This window comes from Phoenix dactylifera, chromosome 9 (assembly GCF_009389715.1).
Source record: "Phoenix dactylifera cultivar Barhee BC4 chromosome 9, palm_55x_up_171113_PBpolish2nd_filt_p, whole genome shotgun sequence".
Lineage (NCBI taxonomy): Eukaryota > Viridiplantae > Streptophyta > Magnoliopsida > Arecales > Arecaceae > Phoenix > Phoenix dactylifera.
Window position 1 is genome coordinate 7,647,296 of NC_052400.1, and position 23,737 is coordinate 7,671,032.

General features: G+C 40.1%; 1 protein-coding gene and 1 non-coding gene across 2 annotated transcripts; one reads left to right on the forward strand and one right to left on the reverse strand.

The window, feature by feature from the left end:
- Positions 1-2,495: 2,495 nt before the first annotated feature.
- Positions 2,496-19,569, reverse strand: LOC103698849 (transcription factor ICE1-like). Its single transcript, XM_039129919.1, is given in 6 exon segments — positions 2,496-2,653; positions 2,796-2,898; positions 2,900-2,946; positions 4,797-5,003; positions 19,127-19,321; positions 19,323-19,569. Coding segments are annotated over 6 exon segments (747 nt in total). The 5' UTR covers positions 19,434-19,569; the 3' UTR covers positions 2,496-2,569.
- Positions 12,913-13,021, forward strand: LOC120112072. Its single transcript, XR_005513570.1, has one exon. It is a non-coding gene; the product is annotated as a small nucleolar RNA R71 (small nucleolar RNA).
- Positions 19,570-23,737: the final 4,168 nt, after the last annotated feature.

Sequence of the window (23,737 nt, forward strand, 5' to 3'; positions counted from 1 at the left end):
GGGTACGTAGGCAACCCGATCATGTTCAGCCATGGTTTTTTTTTAAAAAAAAATTCAGCATGCTAAACACCGAAGAACCTAGGATGCACTTTCAGCATGTTGGCTCTATCAACTTGTAATCTAAGAAATTAGTTTTGATACCAAACCATAAATAATTAGAATAGTAATATCTATTATATAATATCTGACGTCTAGTGCATCCTATATCTATTGCAATTAGTATCTAATCAATGCTACTAGGTTACATGGCCATAGCTGGATATTAGATTTAGCATCAATTTATGAAAAATAAATTTTTAAAATTACATTGATTATCGAGGATTGAGGAAATCTTGCTATTATTTGGAAATTATTATGACTTGATTTAGTTAGTTAATCATAGAACCTTGGATGCTTGTATGGTCTATGTGGAGTGATTGATTAAAACCCCATTTGATTTTGATGAGCTCAAAGCATTTGAGTATATCTCGTGATTACTAATGAATTCAATTGAGTGTTTCAGTGAAAATCCTGTCCAAGTGTCTCTAGACTTGGTTCATAGTATTTTGGATAAGGTAAGAAGTCTGCTGAACCAAAGTCTGAGACTCGAGTCGACTCTCGAGTATCACGAGTCGACTCCAAGCGTATCAAGTTCACTGGCACGAGCTCGAGTCGACTCCAGATCAGTACGAGTCGACTCCGACTGAGAACAGACAGAAGGACAGAAAGCTTCAACTCAGAAACTGTCAACGAGTCGACTCCCGAAGTGCGCGAGTCGACTCCAATGTTCAACGAGTCGACTCCAGGGTAGTAAGAGTCGACTCCAAGAGAAACACAAAGAAAAGTCAGAGAGCAGTTTTCGGGTCTGAGATTCGAGTCGACTCCAGTGGAACGCGAGTCGACTCCGATGGTTAGCAGGTCGACTCCAAAGAAGGTAAGAGTCGACTCTCAGAGGAACACAAGGAAAAAGTCAGAGAATGATTTTCGGACTCTGAAATTCGAGTCGACTCACAGACAGCTCGAGTCGACTCCGAGACAAGCTTCACGTCAAAAGGCAGAAGACCAACTTTCGGAAACTGAGAGCCGAGTCGACTCCAAGGAAGTTCGAGTCGACTCCAAGACTGGATGAGCCAAAAGACAGAGAAACGGGAGTTCGGGCTCTGAGATTCGAGTCGACTCCCAGGACAGTCGAGTCGACTCGAGTGGACAAAATTCAAAATTGGATCCACGGACTTCAGTGGATGAGCCGACTCCAAAATTGCCAGGTCAGCTCCAGAAGTTGGCGAGTTGACTCCAGGTCAAGACGAGTCGACTCCCAGTCAAGACGGCAACTTTAATTCAAATTTGGAACAGTTGCCGAGTCGATTCCGGAAAAGCGTGAGTCGACTCCTGCTACAGCCGAGTCGACTCCTGATCGCGCGAGTCGACTCCAACCCACCAACGGTCATATTGTCAGGCTGCGCAGAGTGTGCAGAACGGCCAGAAAAAGCAGAGTAACGGCTAGTTTCCGTGGGGGTTGGCTTAAATAGCCACAGAGAACTGTAGCAAGGTAGAGAACAGATATTCCACTCCAAGCATTCAAGTTTTCAAGCTCTCCAAGTGCTCTTAAACGAAAAAAGGGGAGATCTGCATTTACTGCTCCAACAACTTCTTCCCAACAATCAAAGCTTCCTCCTCCTGCATTCAAGTCGACCACTCTTTCAAGAGGAGACCGGAGTTCCAGAAGCCATACCTCTTCACCAGCTTAAAAGCGTTTGAGGGCTTCTAACTCCTTTACGATTATATTGTTTTAAATCTGCTTTTTGAGAAGCTATTTTCTGTTTTCTTCTATCTCTTGTATTTACTTGATTCAATCGGGGGATTGAATCAAGAGGTTTAAGGTTGGTTGGTGAGCCAAGTTAAAACCAACGTGTGTAAGGGTTTGATTGTGAGCCCGGGAAAACAATCGGGGTTGGTTCTAGTCGGTGAGCCTGGAAAAACCGACCGAGTTCGTTGTGAGCTCGTAAAACAACAAGTTTGGTTGTGAGCTTGCAAAACAACCGGCTGTAATCCAAGGGGGTTATAGTGAAACTCCCAAGTGAGACTTGGGGAGTGGACGTAGGAGCAAGGGTTAGCTCCGAACCACTATAAAACTTTGTGTTTGTAGTGCATTGTCTCTCATCTTCTTCCCCGCACATTACTCACAGCACTAGGCCTTAATTAAATAACTTGCTATAGTTTTTAATTAATCATCCACAAAGTTTTAATTAGTCAAATTATTTTAAAAACCCAATTCACCCCCCCCTCTTGGGTTGTCTATCTGGGCAACAGTCTATCTTGCAGGTATGCAACGTCTATTACGCTCTTGGTTCGAGGCATGACAATGACCAAAGTTTAATCTAGATATTGAACAATTAACTAATGTCACGATTCAACATGGAACAAATATTTTAGGATTGAAGCAAGAGAGTGGCAATGTTTCTCCTTGCCAAGCTAGGTCAAGGGAAGCTATATTAGGATCCGTCACCACTGAAATGAAAGCCTGCTAAAACTAAAATATATTTATAATTATAGTTGGTCACTTTACAAATCCTTCCATAATTTTATTTAGCTACATTCCACTTTGATAGCCGACATATTGCAAGAGCACAGCTTTGATTTCTTTAGGTGGAACTCGAGGTCCATCCTTGCATTGCTGAGAAAAAGAACATTTGAACATATGTAGCTGATTAGTGTCAAAGGAACTAAATGGAATTAGCTCAATGTAAGAGGAGAGAGTAAGAAGCTAGAAAAGTATGTGATGACCTTTAAAATTATGGTGATAGAAAAAAGCTAACCTCAGCTCGAAAAACATCAAGTGCAAGCCCATCAAAACAGCTGATAACTGCCTGTTGGACATCAAGGCCAAGGCTTTCAAGTGTCCTTAGGGTGGAAACCAAGTCTAATGTGAATGTTCACTACTTGGCCCTCTTTTGCCATCACTTCAACCTACACATACAATACATACCAGCAAAATGTACTTCCAACATTTATCATCATTGTTGCATTCACCACAAGCTACAATTCTAAAATTACCTAGACAACACAAAGGGTATTTGAACATTTATCCATCTGGTAGGTTTATATTCAAATTGTTGTCAGATTAGGCTAAGTTTCAACTAGTTCAAATGTGGACAAGCAATCAAAATCAGAACAAAAAAATTTATTTCACCCATACAATTACTATTTAGTATATATCGACAAAATAATGTTTAAAAACTAACATTAAAATGAGCAACGTACATATAGATTCATATTACAGTGTATAAATAACAATCTCACCTAAAAAGGCTAGCCGGTCAGAAGGTGTTATTTATGTTTCTTGGCCTTGTATAAGCATTGAAGAGCTTCCCAGCACACTGATGTGAGATAATATGGCTCTCACATGACACGAATATGCTCTTACATGTCACCAATATGGACTCTCATTTATTCTCCTGATGTAAGTATTGGTATCCTAGCCATATTCAAAGTCTAAATCTAATCAAATTCAATCATAAATACCATGATCGATTCATGGTCGACATCAAAAGATCTCGCATTACAATGGCCTCTAATCTACATGGGTGATGGACTGAGTTCATTCTTACACCTTTTATAACAATTGAAGACCTCATTCGAAAAAGCTAGCTAGATTTTGTTTTGTTAGGTTCTTTGTTGGTGCTGCATAAATATTCAAGATCTTCTCAACATATAAAAAACATGGGAGTAAACACATGCCTAAAGCTTGTATTGGCGACATATGGAACCTATGTCAGCGTATATTTAGTTACATCTTGTTTGTGCATTGAGTGAATCTTAGATGCTTATATAGGACCAAAAAAATCTGAATAATATCTTTCGGCTAGTTTTTTCAGCTGAAACCCTAGATTGTTAAAAATAATATCAAAACAAACCTAGTTTATGGTCTATGTGTCACTAGGAGATGCTGCAGCATGGGCGCTTTTAGGTTGACCATGGCAGATCATGATATTTGTGATTAGATATCACTAAATATAGGCCCTTAGCTTGATGATGAAAGTTCAAGAGCTAGATAAGTAGTATGTTGTGAGCTGGGCTTCCCACTTGTACAAAGGGAAAGTTTATGGGCTAACTTGAAGGTTAAGGAGCATCTTCTGAGCCAGCAACACAGCACCTTGGCCAATGAAACTGAGATAGTGACGTCGTGGCCTGACCAATTTCCACTATCAAAAGAATAAAAAGGAAAGAGAGAGAAGAAAAAAAAAGAATTGAAAAAACAGAAGCTCGGATATTCTAGGACAAGGACGCATGCAAGGCCATGAAGACCCAACGTGATAAAAGATGGGACTCAACCGAAGTCCCAACGATCTGGAGCCATACTCCCAATAAGCATCCTGAATCTAGACTAAGTTTATGCGAAGAACTTCATGTCCATACCTAGTATGCATAGTCCTGACCAGACTCAACCATTGCATTTGTCCGGGGCGAATCACAGATGAGGTCACACAGGTCAAGCTGGAGTGTCCGGGTCGAATCACGGATGAGCTGGGTCTTGGTGAGGAGTAGACTTAATCCTGACCTGAACAGCTTTCATCCAGCTGCAGCCCTTCTAATAACCCGAATTTATAATAATAAAAAATGGAAAAATAAGTTGGCAGGTAACATCTCGAAGGAGCTAGACAATCTAAAACATGCAGAAATGATAGCAACAACATTTTTTTGTGAGGATCGAAGAAATGATAGAAAAAACATACTAAGCTAGCAATAGCGATTTTAGCTATCAAGAACCAAAAAGGAGTAAGACATTTGGCATGGTGACCAAGTGGAAATGAACTTACCCTTGGTGGTTTGGTGGGGCGTTCCTCCTTGACACGGGAAGGCAGAGTTGGTGATGTGGGTGCCAATGGGTGCAAGCTTGTCTTAGTTGTAGCAGATATTGAAGTACTGCAAGGTGTTGACCTGATTTCATTGTGAAGATCATTCGTCCTTTGCAGAAGCTCCTTCAAGTACTTGATGGCATCTCCAAGAATAGAAGCTCTATCCATCTGTCAAGGCAAGGAGGAAAGATTAAACCTATATATCGTTTACACAAAATTATCAGGAGCAACAGCATGGCTATCTATAGTGTTGGACAACAACATTGGTGCAAAAATAAAACTGTTCTCCCAAGTGCAGGAGAATCGCACAAGTAGTATAACTCGGAAGTCCGAGGTCGATTCCTCAGGGAACGATCTTTGGGTTATTAGCTTAATTTCAGATTATTTAATTCAATAAAATTTGTGGATTAAGATGCTATTTTGCAAATAGAAAATCAATCAGTAAATAGAGAATCAAAGTTTGGATAGATTAAGGTGGTGTAGGGATCTGGAATCCCCTTTGATAATTTTGCATTCAAGAAATAAATTCTTTGGTTCTTGATTAAAGATGTAAAAGTAGAATAGATCAAAGCATGGAATATATTTTATGGTCATGTAAACTCTATTTCTAAGCATTCATCGTGCCTATTACATCAACGATAAATCAAATATTAAAGCAGTTCATATGTCGATCAACATAAACCATTAAAGAACCATCTACAAAATAATTATGCAAGAATCCATGATATATTGAAAATGTAAATCTGTAAGAATAAAGGTTTAGAATTTACTTCAAAGAAAGCAATACATCAAAGGTTCCTCCATCACCCTTCACCTAGGAAATCAGCCCTCCATTAAAACATTAAACTCTTCCTCTCCTCTTTTTTTTTCTTTTTTTTCTTTTCGGAAACAGGGCATACCCTGTTTCCTTCTTCTCTTTTCTTTCCTCTGCCGCCACACAGCTCCTCTGTTTTCCCGATGAGAGCTCCCCCCTTTTCCTCCCAGCCGAGAGAGCTTTATAGCTCTTCCTTTGCACGCGATGGAGATCGACAGAAGGGCTGGATCTCGGCCGAGACGGATGCCGGAGGTGATTGCGGCCATTTCCAATGCTGAGAATGGAAGCTGGGACGATTGCGCTCGGGAGGATGCTGTGAATCGTGAGCTGATGGGAGGCTCGAGCGGCTGGACTTGCGTGGGAGATGATCGCGGGATGGGCTGCAGATCTGGAGGACGCCCGGAAGGGAGCTGATCACGGACGAATCAGTGGAGGAGGCAAACGGATGCGTGGGAGATTTGGGATGCTTCACGATCGCGCGAGTTTGGGAGAGGCGGATCCCGGCTGGGCGCGGGTTGCTCGGACGCTGGGATTGTGCACGGATGGTGAAGAGTTGGACGGAGAAGGGAGTTGATTGCGGGGATGGATGCTGGCTCACTCGCGGAAGAAGAATGGGAGCCGATCGCGGTTGAGGAAGACGGGCGGATGAGGTGGGCGGTGATCGCGGACGGAAGGGCTCGGGCGGATGCTGTGAAGCTGGGAGATCCATTTGCAAATCTTCTTGGCTTGATGAATCTAAGCCCTTGGATGTTTCATTACACATTACCTCCAGATGACTGCCATGTGTCCCTCTGGTGCAAGTGTGCTTGACCAGGTTCAATTCTGTTTCAGTGTAATCAGGCTTGAAGTCGACCAAATGCACATTTAAACTCTGATTTACGATAATCTGTACCAAATAAAATATAAAATTAATGCAGCCCTTTTATCATTATTTGTTAGCAATAATATTAATTTAAGCAACGTGTAGAACGCACTTTTGTGCTCTCATCACACCCCCCAACTAGCTTATTGCTAGTCCCTAGCAATTCAGAGTAAATAATAACATGAGGGTACAAAAAGTGTTGGTTGATCCTTTGATGTTTTATTAGAACTAATTGCATAAAATTAAGATAAGTACTCACTTTCGTAGGAGTCACGATTGCACTTAGCACGTGCAACAAGCCGTTAAACCCCTAGGTTACCCTAGTGGACGAGTATTGTCTCGTGAGGGTTTTCAGAGATGTTACCCACAAACATCATGAATGATATGACATGCGGTCCTAAATTCTAAGCTAATACCCATGTAATTAATATATATTTTCAAGCATGGCAACTATCAAAGCAAGGGAAAATATGAAAGTGTAGTGTGCATAAAATAATATGACTTTCTCAGAGTACTAATACCTCCACCACAACATGGTACCGCTTGAATTTTAGGTGTACTACTCAAGTTCACAAGTGTTTACTACAGTTTATTAGGGCCTGATCCATCAAATTTTCGGAATATCTCATGTTGTCTAAAATTGTCAAGAATGGTTCGCATAAAAAGAAGGAGCTATCAATCCCAACTAAATATCCCAAGTACACAGAGTTCCAAGTTAATGGAGTCAAACCAGCCATTACCACATATCACTGGGTTCAGTCCAACCAACCTTTTTCATGTTTATTTTTATTTTTAAACAAATATGACGATTACAATAGTCCAACCCCCTTAGGCTCTAGTAAGATCCATGTAACGAGTTTTCGGCCAATGACTCCTGATCCAGTTGGCTCAAGGCATTAGGTGAAACACCCCTCGGGCTTAATTACTCGAACCAGACTACGCCACGAGGTCAGACTTGTCATCTTTTTTTTTTTTTTTTTTTTTTTTTGCAAGAAAAAAAAAGAGGTAAACTGAACCATATAACGTGACTGCATCGTGACTATAGGTCAACCAAGGTCGGAACATAAGGCACTTAGGTGATCTAGCCAGGGTATTCAATCTCTATCTTTATGTGAAAACCAAATCAAGAACCTTATAGTACGGACAAGGATACTCGTACTTCTTTTACAGATACGGCTTAACAAAAATGCATTAAACAAACATGAACTCCTGAGGCCTTCCTATAATCATTAAGTACATGTGTGGGGATCTAATAATAGGTCTCTGATCAGTCATAATATGCATGTGTTCCTTGCCGTAATAGTTGCACAAACTCAATATGAAAATACATGTGCATTTGCTTAGAAAAGAAAGTAATAGAATAAATCAAATGCAAAAGTAAGTTTTTTTTTTTTTTTTTTTGAAAATACTTCCCTCCCCCCAACTTAAATATTGCATTGTCCTCAATGTAATAGATACACGAAATATTTATATGAGAGACAGTAGAGAAAATAATATTGGAGAGAAAGAAAATACCTTGAGTTGTTGATATCCAGAAAATAAAACCTACAAAACTAGCAAAATAATCCTAACTAATATACACATACCTTTGCCTTCATGCTCAGTCATAAGAAGGCTCCCTCAAGAAAAAGGAGTCCTCTTCATCTGCAAAATTCTCAAGAAAAGGTTTTAACCTGTGTCCATTTACCTTAAAAATTCTACCATCCCGTGGATTCTCAATCTCTACCGCCCCATGTGGAAAAACAGTTTTTATAATGTAAGGACCTGTCCATCTCGATCGCAACTTACCAGGAAACAGATGTAAGCGGGAATCATATAAAAGAACTTTTTGCAAAGGTTCAAAAGATTTTTTTAAAATTGATTTATCATGTAAGATCTTCATTCGTTCTTTGCAAATTTTAGCATTGTCATAAGCATCTCTGCGAATCTCATTAAGCTCGTTTAATTGCAATTTTCTAGCTAGACCGGCATCTTGTAAATCAAAATTCAATTTTCTAATTGCCCAATACGATTTATGTTCTATTTCTACGGGCAAATGACACGCTTTTCCATAGACTAGCCGGTAGGGAGACATGCCAAGATTGGTTTTGTATGCAGTACGATAAGCCCATAATGCATCTGATAGTTTCAAGGACCAATCTTTTCGTGATGGGTTCACCGTTTTCTCTAAAATACGCTTGATCTCTCGATTGGCTAACTCTACCTGGCCACTGGTTTGCGGATGATATGGGGTAGCAATTCTATGGGTGACACCATATTTTTTCAATAAGGTTTCGAAAGGCTTATTACAAAAGTGTTTTCCACCGTCACTAATTATGATTTTAGGCATCCCAAATCGTGAAAAAATATTTTCTTTTAAAAACTTCAGGACAGGTTTGTGATCATTGGTCTTACAAGCAACAGCTTCTACCCATTTGGACACATATTCGACACCGACTAAAATATACTCATATCCAAAAGATGGTGGGAATGGGCCCATAAAATCGATGCCCCAACAATCGAAAATTTCGATAATAGTAATGGGTTGAAGAGGCATCATTTGCCTACGAGTTAGACTTCCAATACGTTGACATGGATCACATGTTCTGCAGAACTCATGGGCATCTTTGAACATAGTAGGCCAATAGAAACCACATTGCAAGACCTTTGCAACAGTTTTCTTAGAGGCAAAGTGTCCACCGCAAGCATCAGTGTGGCAGAAAGAAAGTACGCTTTGTATATCATGATCCGGTATGCATCGTCTAAAGATTTGATCATTGCAATATTTAAACAAATAGGGTTCGTCATAGTAATAATTCTTTACCTCGCGCAAGAAAATTTTTCTATCTGTCGACCCCCAATGCTCCGGCATCCGGCTTGTAACAAGAAAATTTACAATATCTGCATACCATGGTATACTAGAAAGTGCAAACAACTGCTCTTCAGGGAATGAGTCCTTGATGGAAAACTGTGGCACTGAATCATGAAAAACTAATCGTGATAAATGGTCAGCAACCACATTCTCTACTCCTTTTTTATCTTTGATAGTGATGTCAAATTCTTGGAGTAGAAGTATCCATCGTATTAAGCGTGGTTTGGCCTCTTTCTTATCCAACAAATATTTTAGTGCTGCATGGTCCGTGAAGATAACAATTGGAGCACCAAGGATATAAGAGCGAAATTTATCTAAGGCAAATACTACTGCAAGCAATTCCTTCTCGGTGGTAGTGTAATTCATTTGAGCATCGTTTAAGGTTTTGCTTGCATAGTAAATGACATATGGCTTATTATCCTTGCGTTGTCCTAAGACAGCTCCTATTGCATAGTCGCTAGCGTCGCACATAATCTCAAAAGGTAATGACCAATCGGGTGGTCGAACGATGGGTGCAGTGCTGAGCATAGACTTTAACTTCTCGAATGCATCTTGGCAAGTTTCAGTCCAATTGAACGGTGTATCAAGGGATAGGAGATTACATAATGGTCGAGATATGACACTAAAGTCCTTGATGAACCTCCTATAAAATCCGGCGTGACCCAAAAATGATCTAACATCTCTAACCGTCTTGGGTGCAGGTAGCTTAGCAATTAAATCAGTCTTAGCTCTATCTACTTCCATGCCCTTCGATGAAACAATATGTCCTAAGACAATTCCCTTTGGCACCATGAAGTGGCATTTCTCCCAATTCAGTATCAAATTCTTTTCCATACATCGAGCTAAGACAGCTTGTAAATGTGACAGGCAATCATCAAATGTGTCGCCAAAAACGGAGAAGTCGTCCATGAACACTTCCAAAAATTTCTCATTCATGTCTTCAAAGATGCTGAGCATGCATCTTTGGAATGTTGCAGGTGCATTACACAACCCGAATGGCATTCGTCGGAAAGCAAATGTGCCAAAAGGACAAGTGAAGGTAGTCTTCTCTTGATCTTCTGGTGAAATTTCAATTTGATAATATCCCGAATAGCCATCGAGAAAATAATAGAAATCATGCCCTGCAACCCTCTCCAATACTTGGTCTAGGAAGGGTAGAGGAAAGTGATCCTTTCGTGTGACCAAATTCAGCTTTCGGTAGTCAACACACATGCGCCAACTCGTCGGGACACGAGTTGGAACTAGTTCACCTTGTTCATTTTCTACTACCGTCAAACCCGATTTCTTAGGAACGACTTGAGTAGGGCTTACCCACTTGCTGTCGGAAATTGGGTAAATAATACCCACGTCAAGCAACTTGAGGACTTCTGCCTTAACCACATCTCTCATCGTAGGATTCAACCTTCGTTGCATTTGCCTTGTGGTTTTGGCATTGTCCTCCAAATATATCCGGTGCGTGCAAACTAAGGGGCTAATCCCCTTCAAGTCGGCAATAGACCACCCTAAGGCTCCCTTATGATTTTTTAGAACACCAAGTAATTTTCTTTCTTGGATATGATCAAGTCCAGACGAGATAATTACAGGAAAAGTATCTTCGGGTCCAAGAAAAGCATACTTAAGTTCCTTTGGTAAGGGTTTCAATTCGAGCTTGGGTGCTTGCTCATGGGATGGTTCTATTTTCACCTCTCGAGGCGACAATCTCTCAAATTCTCCTTCTTTTGGTCTCCACCCATTGACCATCTTGATATCTAGATTATCCACAATAGGTGTGACTGACAAATCATCATCATTGGTTCCATTAGGACACCAATCAATTAAGCTATCATTGAATGGGTCGTTAATTGCTTTAGCTAACAAATAATCTTCTGCGATGGTTTCAACCCAATCAACCTCCTTACTCTCTTCGAAATCATTGGGTTGTTTGCACACATTAAAAATGTTCAGTTCTAAGGTCATATTACCGAAAGAAAGCTTCATGACGCCATTCCTACAATTAATCAATGCATTAGAAGTTGCAAGGAACGGACGTCCTAAAATGACCGGAATCTAAGACTGTGAGTTCGAAGCCGGATGTGTGTCCAATACAATAAAATCGACAGGAAAGTAGAATTTGTCTACTTGGACTAATACATCCTCGATAATCCCCCTTGGAATTTTAACTGACCTGTCAGCTAATTGCAAAGTGACGGAGGTTGGCTTCAACTCACCTAAACCAAGTTGCTCATAGACAGAATATGGCAACAAATTCACACTCGCCCCTAAATCTAACAATGCTCGCTCTATCCTAAAGTCGCCTATGATGCATGAGATGGTTGGGCAACCTGGATCTTTATATTTAGGGAGAATGTTGTGCTGCAAAATAGCACTCACATTTTTAGTTAAAAATGCCTTCTTCTTAACATTTAATCGACGCTTGACAGTACACAAGTCCTTCAAAAATTTGGCATATGAAGGTACTTGTTTGATTGCATCAAGAAGAGGTATGTTGATTTTTACTTGCTTAAAAAGCTCAAGAATTTCAGAATTAGGTTCGAGCTTTTGCAACGGCTTTAACCGTTGTAGAAAAGGTGGAGGAAAAGGACATTCAACTTTCTTAGTAGAAGTTGGGACCTCAACTTCTTCTTTGTCCCTTTCATCAACTTTGGGAGCATCAGAATCAGAAGTGACCTGCGGTCTCAATGGGACGGTTTGATCAATGACTTTCCCATTACGCAAAGTCATGATGCTCTTTGCATGCTCTGTATGCGAACTAGAAGGAGCCGTATTATTACTACCGTGCATTTGTGGGTTAGGTTGGGGTTGAGCTGGAAGCTTACTCTTCTCTTGGGTACTTAGGACGGTAGTCAACATTGACAATTGGTTCCTTATGTCTTCAAAATTTCGAGTATTTTGAGCATTGATATTAGCTTGACCTTGTAGAAAAGTTTGTATGGATTGCAAGGTATCCTCGATATTTGGCTTTTGAGAGGGTGGTGATGCAAAAGTAGGATGTGCAGGTGAAGGAGCTGAATGGTGTGACTGTTGAGGATGATCATTTCTCCACCTAAAGTTTGGATGATTCTTCCAACCAGGGTTATAGGTATTCGAGTATGGATCATTATAAGGCTTTTGGTAGGAGTTCATAGCATTTGCTTGATCGTGCAAGACTTCTTTGAATGCCGGTATGGTGGGACAATCTGTAGTAGTATGACCCGACATATCGCAGATACCACAACACTCATTTCTAAGTTCTATAGTCTTGACAGGCTCAATCTTCCTAAGCTCAATTTCTTCTACCTTCCTAGTGAGGGCTGCCATTTTAGCATGAAGATCATCCTCAGTTCTGAGGTTGTAAAGGCCTCCCTGTACAGAGCTAGTAGGCTTAGGCAAAGACTTGTTGTTTCTATCCCCGTTATCCCAAAGTTGGGCAGTCTCAGCAAGGGAATCCAAATACTCCCATGCCTCATCAGGGTGTTTTTCTAAAAATCTACCATTGCACATGGTCTCTACAAATTGTTTTAACTGTGAAGATAAACCTTCATAAAAGAAGCTAATGGTTCTCCAAGTTTCGAATCCGTGATGAGGGCATGAGAGAAGAAGGTCTTTAAATCTTTCCCAACATTCATAAAATGTTTCATTATCTTTTTGTTGGAAATTGCTAATATGTCTTTTTAAAAAGTTGGTCCTTTGTGTGGGGAAGAACTTCTTTAAAAATTCTCTCTGCATATCTTGCCAATTTCTTATTGATCTAGGTCGCAAAGAGTTTAGCCATGTTTTGGCCTTATCCTTTAGAGAGAAAGGAAACAATGTCAACTTGAGGACATCCTCGGTGACATTTGGCACTCTAAATGTAATGCTCAATTCTTCAAAATCCTTTAAATGAAGATACGGACTCTCGGACTCTAACCCATGAAACTTGGGCAGCAATTGGATTACCCCTGGTTTGATGTCAAAATGACCTACATTATCAGGAAAAATTATGCATGAAGGCTGACTAGTCCTAGCCGGTTGTAGGTATTGTCTTAGAGTCATAACATGGGGTTCTCGTTCTTGATTGTGGTGACTTCCCGCATCTTCATTTAGATCAGCCATATCACAAGGTGTGAGATATTGCGAAGGAATTTCAGAAGTATGTCCTAAGGGATGATCTAAAGTTGTACGACTTAATCGACCGGTGTCGTCCCTATTCCACTTTAGCATGCAAAATATTTCCCTCTTTTTTTTAAAAAAAAAATAAATAAATATAAGTACCAACTAAAGACACTCTAAAACGACATCCTAAAGCAAAAAATCCTATTCACAATCAAACATGCAACAAAACATTACACCTCAATTTCTAATATTTTTCTTAAATTTCTAGACAGCTCCTAACTGGTTTGAAGAGGACACCTAAGCCTCCAATCCGGTCTAATGAACCTAGTTGACCAGGTAAGCTCCCAGGTAAGTGGAGGGGTCACGATGCGTTCGCAAAGGTCCCACTTAAAACCCACTTGCCTCGAACAGATGAACTGTCTCCCTTATAGGGACAAAGCTTGCCTAGACATCAACTAAGCCACAGAGCGAAATTGGTGTAACTTTCGGTGGTCTTCGTCCTATAGAGCTCGAATGTCCTTAGGGGCCAACGTCTAGTTGATTTTAGTTAAGCTTGGGACATTTATGTACTGGGGTGATTTTTGGGCTAAGGACGAGTGATGAAATCCCGACCTTATCTTTTTAAATGGGTTCAGCCCTTAGAATATTTTATGTTGATGCCTTATACTATATGCAACAATCAAGAGATTTTTTTTTTTAAATATTTTATGGCATGACATTAAATTTCATTGAATAGGTGATCAAGCAAATTATTTCTTTCTTTTTTTAAAATTTTATGAGTTGAAATTTGAAATTTGAAATTTGAAATTTTAGGTTTTTTCTCTTTCTTTTTTTTTAATTTTCAATTAGCAACAAGGGTTAATGAGATATAATAACAATAAAATTCTGATTCTAAAAAAAAATTAAATGCAGAAAATTTAAAACAGAAAGCAGCAAGGTTTTGTATTAATCTAATGTTCTTAAAAGTCCTAGAATGTCAATCAGACCGTTCAGATTATTCAACAATGTGTCGTGCACTAGATGACCAAATTTGAGTCAAATCAGACGGCTAATTTCTATGATATCAGAGTTTGATGCAAACTGTGCAGGGAATTAAAAATAGTAGTAAAGATGCAATTTTTTTTTTCAAAAGAAAAATACTAACTACTAAGGTAAAAATTAAATCTAAAATTATACTAATAACTCAGCCGTTCCCCGGCAACGGCGCCAAAAAACTTGGTGCAAAAATAAAACTGTTCTCCCAAGTGCAGGAGAATCGCACAAGTAGTATAACTCGGAAGTCCGAGGTCGATTCCTCAGGGAACGATCTTTGGGTTATTAGCTTAATTTCAGATTATTTGATTCAATAAAATTTGTGGATTAAGATGCTATTTTGCAAATAGAAAATCAATCAGTAAATAGAGAATCAAAGTTTGGATAGATTAAGGTGGTGTAGGGATCTGGAATCCCCTTTGATAATTTTGCATTCAAGAAATAAATTCTTTGGTTCTTGATTAAAGATGTAAAAGTAGAATAGATCAAAGCATGGAATATATTTTATGGTCATGTAAACTCTATTTCTAAGCATTCATCGTGCCTATTACATCAACGATAAATCAAATATTAAAGCAGTTCATATGTCGATCAACATAAACCATTAAAGAACCATCTACAAAATAATTATGCAAGAATCCATGATATATTGAAAATGTAAATCTGTAAGAATAAAGGTTTAGAATTTACTTCAAAGAAAGCAATACATCAAAGGTTCCTCCATCACCCTTCACCTAGGAAATCAGCCCTCCATTAAAACATTAAACTCTTCCTCTCCTCTTTTTTTTTCTTTTTTTTCTTTTCGGAAACAGGGCATACCCTGTTTCCTTCTTCTCTTTTCTTTCCTCTGCCGCCACACAGCTCCTCTGTTTTCCCGATGAGAGCTCCCCCCTTTTCCTCCCAGCCGAGAGAGCTTTATAGCTCTTCCTTTGCACGCGATGGAGATCGACGGAAGGGCTGGATCTCGGCCGAGACGGATGCCGGAGGTGATTGCGGCCATTTCCAATGCTGAGAATGGAAGCTGGGACGATTGCGCTCGGGAGGATGCTGTGAATCGTGAGCTGATGGGAGGCTCGAGCGGCTGGACTTGCGTGGGAGATGATCGCGGGATGGGCTGCAGATCTGGAGGACGCCTGGAAGGGAGCTAATCACGGACGAATCAGTGGAGGAGGCAAACGGATGCGTGGGAGATTTGGGATGCTTCACGATCGCGCGAGTTTGGGAGAGGCGGATCCCGGCTGGGCGCGGGTTGCTCGGACGCTGGGATTGTGCACGGACGGTGAAGAGTTGGACGGAGAAGGGAGTTGATTGCGGGGATGGATGCTGGCTCACTCGCGGAAGAAGAATGGGAGCCGATCGCGGTTGAGGAAGACGGGCGGATGAGGTGGGCGGTGATCGCGGACGGAAGGGCTCGGGCGGATGCTGTGAAGCTGGGAGATCCGTTTGCAAATCTTCTTGGCTTGATGAATCTAAGCCCTTGGATGTTTCATTACACATTACCTCCAGATGACTGCCATGTGTCCCTCTGGTGCAAGTGTGCTTGACCAGGTTCAATTCTGTTTCAGTGTAATCAGGCTTGAAGTCGACTAAATGCACATTTAAACTCTGATTTACGATAATCTGTACCAAATAAAATATAAAATTAATGCAGCCCTTTTATCATTATTTGTTAGCAATAATATTAATTTAAGCAACGTGTAGAACGCACTTTTGTGCTCTCATCAAACATTATAATCAGTAGTAAAACAGTTGCCGTCACCGTCTAAGTGGATGTCTTGTATACCGATGGCAGCGATTTATAAAAATCGGCATATGCTTTGGAAACCAACATCTAAAAATTTGAGCAGGAAATAACTGACAAGGAAAGCTAATAGTCTTGTAATTTTCCCTGGAACATTGCATGTGCCCCCATAGCAAGTTCTAGATTTTTTAGTCAGGTTCAAAAGTGCAAACACTCGCACAGGTAAAAGCACATGGAAAGAACAAAGACAACTAAACCGATGCAAAAGGAGAATAAGTTATAGAGATGAAAGTAATGAAAGGTAACACCTGCTCAGTCAGCTAGTGTGAAATAAGAAGTATATTATAATTTTTGTCACAAATGGGACTTCGTCTGAAGTTGGGATTTCCTACTTTTGGACATCAAAAGCGTTCTTGATTGGATCAAATTGGTCAAGGCAAAACATAGTTGAAATTATGGGACTTGAGAGATTCCATACAAGTTATCAATGAAGAAGTTAAGGCCAGCCTTTGATTACTTCATCACATCAGATATCTTGACCTAGCTTGCCGAGAGCCTTGAGACTGGTTTCAATCGAAAGAAAAAACAAGAAAAAGAAGACATGAAGAGCATATATAGAGATGTACTAAAGGGGAGGAGAAGAAAAGAGACGGGAGTGGGGGATCTGGATGCCAAGCATTAAAATTCAAAGGAAAAAAAGGCCATCGCATATTCAGGAATGATTAAACAAAGCAAAAGATCGAACAACTAACAACCAACACCAACAATTCAAACATATAAAATAGTGTGAAAGAGGCAGGAGTGCTGGATCTGCAAAATATAGGTCGACATCCGCATCATCTCTGCTCCCATTTGTTGCACGTACAGGCCCCACTGGCCCTAGAAGCGGAACCCACATAAGAAACAAGGGACACGTGGAGAGGACAGAAAGCGCACAAACAGGTGCATGCAGACATAAAACTGATCAAAAACATGTCCTCTCAGATGGATCCATTCTTTTAGCTTAGTGAATATTTCAAATATAGATTAGGTGCCTGGTGGATAGAAACACTAACAACAAGATGAAAAATGTATAAAAGTATACTAAACAAAAATAACTGACTATTCCTCTATTTCACCACATGTCCAGCGAAAGAGAGAATCATTGTACAAAGAAATACACATCAAGTCAGCTACAAATTCAGCATCAATTCATAAAACAATGAGGTATACAAACAATTTAAAGCAACTGACTGCTGCCATAAACAAATCATGCCACATGGTAAATTCTAGCAAATAGGTAAACTTAACTGTTCCTATGGAATGAATATAAGAACCAAGAGTCAAATTCACCACAAATTGACTAAAGGGTAAGCAGTCAAGATGGGCAGCTGTTGGCCAGCACCATCAAGTGCTGGATAAGAGTAAGTCTGTGGGTAATTCAGGAATAATCAAAGCAGAAGCTATACATTGTTCAATTTTAAAACTTAACTTATTTTATCAAAAAGGTGTTCAAGGTAATGCTAGACTAAGGTATATATATTCACACTTGGGTTGTTCTTTAATTGTACGATCCTATTATTAAGTTGAGCCCAAGTTTCCACTTATTTTTGTGAGCCAAGGGCTTTCCAGGCTTGTTGGTATGTGAATTGAACCCAAGCATCATGCATGAGGTTGGCTTGCCTTTTAATCTAACAAGCTTAAGATAAGCCTTTAATCAAAATGAACCCAAGTTGCTCATGAATAGCTCAATTCATATGATACTTTATTTTGTGGGGAAGCTCACACAACAAAACTACATGATTGCTTTTTAGCAACAACATCATAATATTAAAGCAATGTATACTAGGTTAATAAGCCAAACAACAAAAAACAACAACATAAAGATATTTCATTAACATGATGAAAGGACCGCATTCTATTTATAGATGATATAGTTTTAGTGGATGAAATAAAGATTTAAGTTAGTTATAAGTTGGAATTGTGGAGGAGTGTACTAAAATCTAAGACTTTTAAATTAACTAGGAGCAAGATGAAGCATATGAAAATTGAGGATCATGAAGTTTCTAAAAGTAATTATTTTCAGTATTTAGGATTTGATTATTCATAAGGAATGAAAGATTGAAGAAAATGTTATCTACAGGACTAAAACAGGTTAGATAAAATGGAAAAGTGTTGTTGCAGTATTATGTGATTATAGGATATTTACTAAGTTGAAGAAAATTTTTTATAGATAGCCATATGACCAGCTATACTTTATAGTATAGAAGGTTGGATAGTTAGGAAACAACTTGTGCATAAGATGAATATAGCTGAAATGAAAATGTTAAAATATATGTGTGGTAGTATAAGAAAATATAGAATAAGAAATAAATTCATTCATAAAAAGGTAAGGGTACCACCAATAATTGAGAGGATTTAGATAGTTTAGACTTATACAATATAAGTTGAGGGATGTGCCAGCAGAAAGTAGTAATTTGATACATATAGAAGGAAAGAGGTTTAGATGTAAACCAAAAATTATATACAATGAAGTAGCAAGGAATGACTTAATATCAATATATCTTTCAGAAAGGATAGCCCTAAATAGAATGGAATGAAGAAAAAGAATTTATGTAGCTGTCCCTAACTAGTTTGGGGTCAAGGCTTGGTTGAGTTGAATTGAGTTGGTGATGGTTCATGAACGTGGGCTCATATTCATCAATAATTTCAGAATAATGCAGTTCAACAACATGAAATAGATCAAAGCACCATTCTTTGGATGGCAATCGACAAGAAATTCATGCAATGGTCAATGGAATTCAATTATTATATTGTTTCGTATAGAAGCCATCAAGCTATATTAGATTCATAAGAACTAAAAGACAGTTGAATTTGGAAGCAAGATGATTAACTAAACAACATGAGAACTACCAAGAGATGGAGTGGATAAAGTTCTCACCTTGCTGATTCTTGGAACAACGGATCTGAGCATGTAAAGCCGGTCATTCAGCTTCTTCCTCCTCCTCCTCTCAGCCATAAGATTCTTTGCACCGGTGCCCTTCTTCTTCCCTTTCTTTTCTCCACCACCTGAGACCATATTATTGGCATTCGAAGTATTTCCAACATCATCTTTCTTCGCATCCCCTAAATCTCTTACATGCCGCAGCCTCCTCCGAGTCATTATTCAAGCCCAAGCCATCGATCCGCCGCACGTCCATCTCCTCGTCCTCACTCCCCCTCCTCCTCTTCTCCTGCTTCCCTTCCATTGCACTTCTGACATGGCTCCCCTGCCCTGCACCTGGGCCCACAGTCCCAGAGCCTCTTTCTCCCCCAGCACCATATGATTTTGCCGCAAAGCTGTGACAGCTCGTTTCTGAAACGGAGTTTGTTGGCCTCCCACCTCGGGAAAGATCTCCACAGGTCTCAACACCTTAGACTTGTTTAGGAATGGCGAATTCTTAGAAGCATCAAAACCCATGAGGTGGAACCTGGTGCTGAAGCTGGAACTAGGACCATTTTCAGCGAGCAGCGGCACTCGAGCGCTCGAGAATTGGGCAGCCGAGCCAAAACCATGACCAGCCATTTGCCCGTTCTCCCGCACCCCAGGAAGGCCCACAACCCCGCCGCCACCTACCGTACCCCTCAAAATAGGGACGGTCGACACCTTGGCGGCTTGGCGCGTGGTAGGAACCTGGTGGCATCGCTGCTGAGGTCGGACGGGTTGGAGCGTGCAGTGCCGAGGAGCGATGAAATGGTGGCCTTGGAAGGGACGACGGGTGCGGAGGTGTAGTTGAGGTGGAAGGTGGTGGCGGAGTCCACCGGCGAGAGGAGGGGCAAGATAGGTGGACGAGGGTCGAACGGAAAGGCCAAGTCTTTCATCTCTTGCGACGGTTTGAGGGCACTGAAGGGATGGTGGGAGGAGGTGCTGGGATTGGCGGCACTGCCGGCGGCGGCGCTGAGGTACCAATTATTCTCGGGGAGGGACCTAAAGGACGGGAGGTCCAGCTTGTCGTCGCCCTTGCCCGCGACGGTAGAGGAGGCGGCAACGTTGGACGAGGGGGTAGCACCGTCGTCGTTGCCGCCACCTCCACCAGAGTATCCCATCCAAGTCTTACCGCTGAGTCTCGAGAGCATCACCTGCTCCACTTTCGCTTTATTTCTTTGTCGCTCTTAAAAGCCCAAGAAGAAAAAAAGGTAAATAATGAAGAAGATTTCCGTTGTTTCCTTTTCGCTCTTAAAAGCTCCAGATGAAAGGAAGGCAAGTATTAAGAGAGAAGAGGGAGGGGGTTTAAAACTTTAAAGCTTGCCCTTTCCGGGGTGGGGGAGGAGGTTTACCATTTTGAGTAAAGAGGTAAACGTTTTCCTTTCATATGGGTTGAGGCAAGGGAGTGGAGGCCAGCTAGGAAGGAAAGGGAGCTGAAGAGTGTGCGTTGTGGGTTTTGTTTGGTAAGTAGTGCGTTGTGTTTGGTAAGTAGTGCGTTGGGTTTGAAAGTTCCACCGAAAAGCAGATATGTGGTTGTCCGCCCCCACCGTCTAGACATTGTTTGTTACAGCGAGCACATACCCTAAAATATGTGATTTCATCTAATTATTTAAATTATTTTTTAAAAATTAATTTTGTTTTATTGCAATTTTTGATGACTAGCAATGCATGTGAGAGAAAATAAGTGGTTCCGATGATTAAATTAGGGGTGCAAATGGGTCGGATCGGATTGAGTCATGAGTGACCCCGATCCAATCCAGTTTTTTGTTCGGGTCCTAATTTTGAACCCATACCCAACCCAATAGAAGATCGGATCGGATCCACCGCTATAATTTTTGACCCAATGGATCATTCAGGACAAGTTGGGTCTATGTATAACCCGGTTCTAAGCTAAAAAAATCGAGTCTGGTTCGGATCCGGGTCATAGGATTGAATACCATAAATTATCCAAATTTCAAATGAGTAAGGTCAGATCCAAATTCAGTGAATCCAGACCCAACCCAGAAAATAGAACGGGTCCAATTTTAGAACCCGACCCGACCCCATGGGTTCTCCAAAATGGATCGAGTCGAGTCTAAGCGGGTTGGGTCGGATCGGGTCCCATTTGCAGCCTTAGGTCAAATCTATCTTAATAAAGTATGTTTCTATCTTTACCTAAAAAGGGGATCTTATTAGTTGTTTAGTTGCATTTAAAAAAATATGTTTTCTCTTTGTTAGGAAAATCAATATTTGTATTTATGAATATATTTTATTTTTAGATATTTTAATTTTTTCTAACCTAAAATTTGTCAATAATTTTTTCCTTAAAGAACTTTTCTTGCATGCTAGTTGTTAAAGCATAGTGAGATTTATGCCTTTTTCCGATTGAAGCAGCCTATAAGGAGTTAGCACATGCATCGAAGGCCGAACTATGAAGAGAGGGAGTTGGCTATGACATCTAAACTTACGAGTTTCTCTCAAAAACATTGTATAAAGCAGAAAAATACAAAAAAAATATTAATAAAAAAATTGTTACACTACATATTGACATTTGGAGCTCGCCATGTGATAGCTTTAACGTAAGACCAGATGAGGACCCCAAGCCTTGGACCATGACTTAAGCTAGTGCATTGCCCAAATGGACGGTAAAAGGGATACTTGATCGACCGAAGTGAACAAATACGATATGGAAGGAGCTAGCCAAAGCGGTCTAAAAACACCTTAAAGCACAAAGGACTGTGCTATAGGCTGATTAGAAGGAGACGACTAAATTAAACTATTATAGGATATGCCGAAAAAAGGCTAACAATAAGACGAGGTCGATCGAGCACAATTATCGGCGGGTGGTGCAAGCTTTTGACCATTCTAACGAACATCAATAGTGAGAGCACAACTAGCATTAATTGCCACAACTACTAGAAGTTGAGGCCAGATATGGATTGCCACTAAGAGTATGCAATTACGCATGGATTGTCTTTAGTATGATTAAATAAATTATACATCGAAAAAAATCCTTTGATACATCAATGAATCTTATTTATCTTTAATTTTCTTTGTTTTTACTTTATCTTGCTCTTAGAATATCAGTAAATTCTACCATAGGAGTAGTGATAGCAGTAGATAACTCTAACCATAGCCCTGGCTACATTCTATGTAATCCTATCCATCTTCTTTTGAATAGAAGATGTGGTAGTAGAAAAAAAGTTTGAAGGTTAAGGCACCTAATGCCAGTGACACGCCCACACATCTATCCCTTGTTGCTAGACTTGTCACCACTCTCTGATTGTTGAAAAGTTTTTTATGGTATGCACGTCTCCCTCCAGACGATTGAAGCAGAAGCGAGGGAAATAAGTTCTTTGGTATGCTTGATGGAACATCGCTATGTAGCTACTGTGACATTGTCAAAAAAGTAGATGGACATTTACTAGATAGAGTAACCAATCAACTAGATGATATTATCAAAAAAGGTAGATCTCGACTTCTACATCAACTCTGCTTTCTATGGCTCCACCGATTTCTTATCAGATCAAGAGCTATGCCCTATCAAAGTCTTACCGAAAAAAGAAACTTTCAGTTTGACGAGCCTGTTTTGGGGTCTAAATGGTGGAATTTCATCCCAATTCAATCTTCTAATTGTAGATCTAAAAAGATATCTAATTTTTTTTAAAAAAAGATCATCTCAATCAAGCATCACATGACCAAGTTATAGCCTCCGACCATTTGACATGCGACTCAGCTTGTCAATGTGGCAGATATCATTTCTAGACCCTATCCAGTCCTGCTCGTAGTGGCCAAAGTGGTCTATATCGAGTCTAGTGATCTTTCTAAATACTCATAGTAGCCAAAATAATCTACATTAAGTCTGGTGATCCTTCTGAATAATTCATAGTGGCCAAAGTGGTCCACATCGACTTTGGTGATCTTCTTGGATACTCGTAGCGGCCAAAATGATCCACATCGATTTTGGTGATCCTTCTGAATATCCGTAGTGGCCAAAATAGTCCACATTGAGATTGTTGATCTTTCTGAGTCAAAACTTTCCTTATTTAGAGAATTTAGCTTCTGTTAAATCAGAATTAAAGATGGAAAATACATGCTTCCCTACCTCACAGCTGAACCACTTGGTTGTGCTCGAAGATAAAGTTATTGGTGCTCGCACATCCATCGAGGTAGAACTAGCAACCATACTCGTCTTTATCCTTTAATGTACTTCAAGCATGGATAGCCCTTCTTCTGACTGCTTGTACCGCTCGAGTATCTAGACCATGCACTATGGCTCCTATAATGTAGAAGATCGAGGCTCTGATACTAACTTGATATGATCAAATTAAGTTAGAATTCCACCAAGGTAAGAGCTTGGCTCTGATACCATTGATCAAATCAAGTTAAAATTCCACCAAGTAAGAGAATGGCTTAGATACCAACTTGATCTGATCGAGAAAAAGAAAGATTTTCTTCGATCCGCTCAACTCGAATCTCTCAAAAAATGACTAGAAGAAGATGGAATATTGCAAAAATAGGGCTTAAGTCTCCTGTTATTTTATTAATCATCAAAAAAATAAGGTATATAGCCTCTATTTATAATAATAAGGTCCACCTTTACATAAT